This window comes from Belonocnema kinseyi, chromosome 1 (assembly GCF_010883055.1).
Source record: "Belonocnema kinseyi isolate 2016_QV_RU_SX_M_011 chromosome 1, B_treatae_v1, whole genome shotgun sequence".
Taxonomy (NCBI): Eukaryota; Metazoa; Arthropoda; class Insecta; order Hymenoptera; family Cynipidae; genus Belonocnema; species Belonocnema kinseyi.
Genome location: NC_046657.1, coordinates 168,122,174 through 168,125,157, shown reverse-complemented (window position 1 = coordinate 168,125,157; position 2,984 = coordinate 168,122,174). Strand labels below are relative to the sequence as shown.

The window sequence follows — 2,984 nt, the reverse complement described above, 5'->3', positions numbered from 1 at the left end:
CTCAGTCATTTACAGCGTCTCCTACTATTTTCACACGGACATAGCCCTGTCATAGTATTGGACCACATCTCGTTTCAGATCTGGGTTCACTGCTATCGCCTCGGAAGAGTAGCAGTGCAGGAGTACTCATTCGAGTACATTGCGCAATATTGTGGATTCCAATTAGAAACGTTTCAGGCCAGTTCGAGGCAGCTATCGACACTGTTGCTAAATCGGGGTTCTGGTGTACATTGTTTGTATTACCTATTTTATAAATGGCCCCTAAAATGTATGTTATTTCGTTGAGGGAACAGAGCGAATAGGGAATAAAACTTAAAGGTAAATTTGAAATAAGAGAAGAAGAAGAGTAAATTTAGTGAATGATCTGAACTACTTACGAATGTGGCGTATCTTCTCCCATCAGCACGTATTCTTCGTCTGTTGGGTTGCACCATCCGATCAGGTAAGAGAAGAGGTTTCCGCATGGGGCTGCCCAGAATCCTACCTTCGTCGTGATGGATTCGATGTAGTAAGGTGTCACTTTGGTGTGGTCGCAGGACAGAGTTTCTTGTGCAAAATACAATGTTTATGCTATACCTATACCAACATCTCTCTAATGAACAATAAAAACCCAATGATTTAACATTTTTAATCCGTCACGATCCAGAGTCACGATTCAGTGTCACACGCACACTCCAGCATCAAGTCACACTCCGCTAAGGTAGCGGGCTGAGCGCGCAAATTTATGAAAGTCAAGAAATTCACAAAATTGATAGAATTCACGGAATGCGTGGAATTCATCGAACTTGTGGATTTCATAGAATTCACGGAATCCATGGAATTGACGGCATTCATAACATTCATGGAATTCACGGAATTCATGAAGTTTACGTAATTCAAGGAATACACGAATTTGACGAAATTCATAGAATCCACGGAGTGCGTGGAATTCACGGATTTCATGGAACTGATGAAATTAATCGAATTCACAGATTAATTAGAATTTACAGGACTCACAGCATTCATGGAGTTTGCAGAATCCATTAAATTGCCTGGACTTACGGCATTCATAGAATTCACGTACTTATGGAATTCAGGTGTTTCCCGGAATTCACGGAATTAATTAAATTTTCGGAATTCATGTAATTCATTAAATTCACGGCATTCATGCAATTCATTAAATTCACGGCATTCATAAAATTTATGAAATTCACGGAATTCAAGGAATTCGCAAAGTTCGTGGATTTCATGGAACTCATACAAATTAATAGAATTCATGGAACTCATGAAATTAATAGAATTCATAGAATGTATTGATTTACGGGACTCACAGCATTCCTGGAATTCACGGAATTCATGAAATTTGCGGAATTCAGAGAATTCACGAAATTCAGGAATTTACGGAATGCTCGGAATTCACGAAATGGATGGAATTGATGGAATTTACGGAATCCATGAAATTGGCGGGATTTACGGCATTAATGGAATTCACTGAATTTACGGAATTCCTGGAATTCACGGAATTAATGAAATTTACGGAATTCATGAATTTCATTAAATCCACGGGATTCACGAAATTCATGAAATTCACAGAATTCAAGAAAGTTACAAAATGCGTTGGATTTCATGGAACTCATAAAATTAATCAAATTTATAGAATGCATTGAATTTACGGGACTGACAACATGCATGGAATTAACAGAATTCATGAAAGTTACGGAATTCATGGAGTTCAAGGAATTCGCGAATTTTGGAATTTACGGAATTCATGCATTTCATTAAATTCAAGGAATTCATGGAATTCATGAAATTCACGAAATGCGTGAATTTTATGGAACTCATGAAATTAATCGAATTCACAGAATGCATGGAATTTACGGGATTTACAGAATTTATAGAATTCACGGAATTCATAAGATTTACGGAATTCATGCAGTTCAAGGAATTCATGAATTGCAAGAATTTCATGGATTTTACGGGGTGCGTGGGTATTCACGGAACACATGGAATTTACGGAATCCATGAAATTTACGGGATTTACGGCATTAATGGAATTCACTGCATTTACGGAATTCCTGGAATTCACGGAATTAATGAACTTTACGGAATTCACGGAATTCATGGATTTAATTAAATTCACGCAATTCACAGGATTGATGGAATTCAAGGAATTTACGGAATTCATCAAATTCACGAAATTGATGAAATTGGCGGAATTAATAGAATTCGAGAAATTAATGAAATCCGCGGAATTCATAGAATTCACGGAATTCATAGAATGAATTAAGTTCCTTCAATTTTTCAAATTCCCTGAATTCCGTGAATTTCTGATTGAGGCCTCACAGATCGGTCCCTATATCCCCTGTTGTAACTTATATTTATTTAAGATCCCTAAAGTAACCTATTTCGAATATTTTTTCCGTATCGTACCCTATAATCTATAGCTTATAATGTAACGTTTAATAATGTCACTTTTCTTACAATAAATTAACTCGTGGGTTGATCATTACTCAAATACGGTCTATGCACATTTCTGAATTTCTTTGAATTCTTTTGAAATAATTCAGATTATGTTTAAAGATCTCGAGAATTTTTTTATCTATGTCCAGAATTGGAAGGTATTTTTAAAATTCAAAGGCATTCTTAAGAGCTTTTAATTTGAAATATTTTAGGCAATTTAAAACGATTCCCAAGAATTTTAAAATACTTTTTTTACTTTGAAGGGATTTCAAAACACTTAATACATTTTAGGATACAGACTTTTTTGAATTATCTAAATACATTTAATTCTTGGAAACTCCGTTGAATTTTTTGAATTTACTTGAATTCTTCTTAATATACTCAATTCAACTAAATTCGATGGATTTTTTAAAAAGGTTTTATTTAATTGATTTTGAGAATCATTTGATACAGTCTGTCAAGTTGAAGCGTGGGTGGCTTTACTCGCAGTCGGTAAGGTGTATCGACATGATTTTGGTGTCAAAATATTAAGAAGAGCTCCCTCT

General features: G+C 35.2%; 1 protein-coding gene across 1 annotated transcript in view; it reads right to left on the bottom strand.

Annotated features, from left to right (window-relative positions):
* Positions 1–373: 373 nt before the first annotated feature.
* Positions 374–2,984, bottom strand: part of LOC117168835 (lipase member H) — a 27,971-nt gene continuing 25,360 nt past the window's right edge. The window contains exon 6 of the mRNA XM_033354689.1: positions 374–546. Coding sequence (XP_033210580.1) covers positions 374–546 — 173 coding nt within the window. The remainder of the gene's footprint in view (positions 547–2,984) is intronic.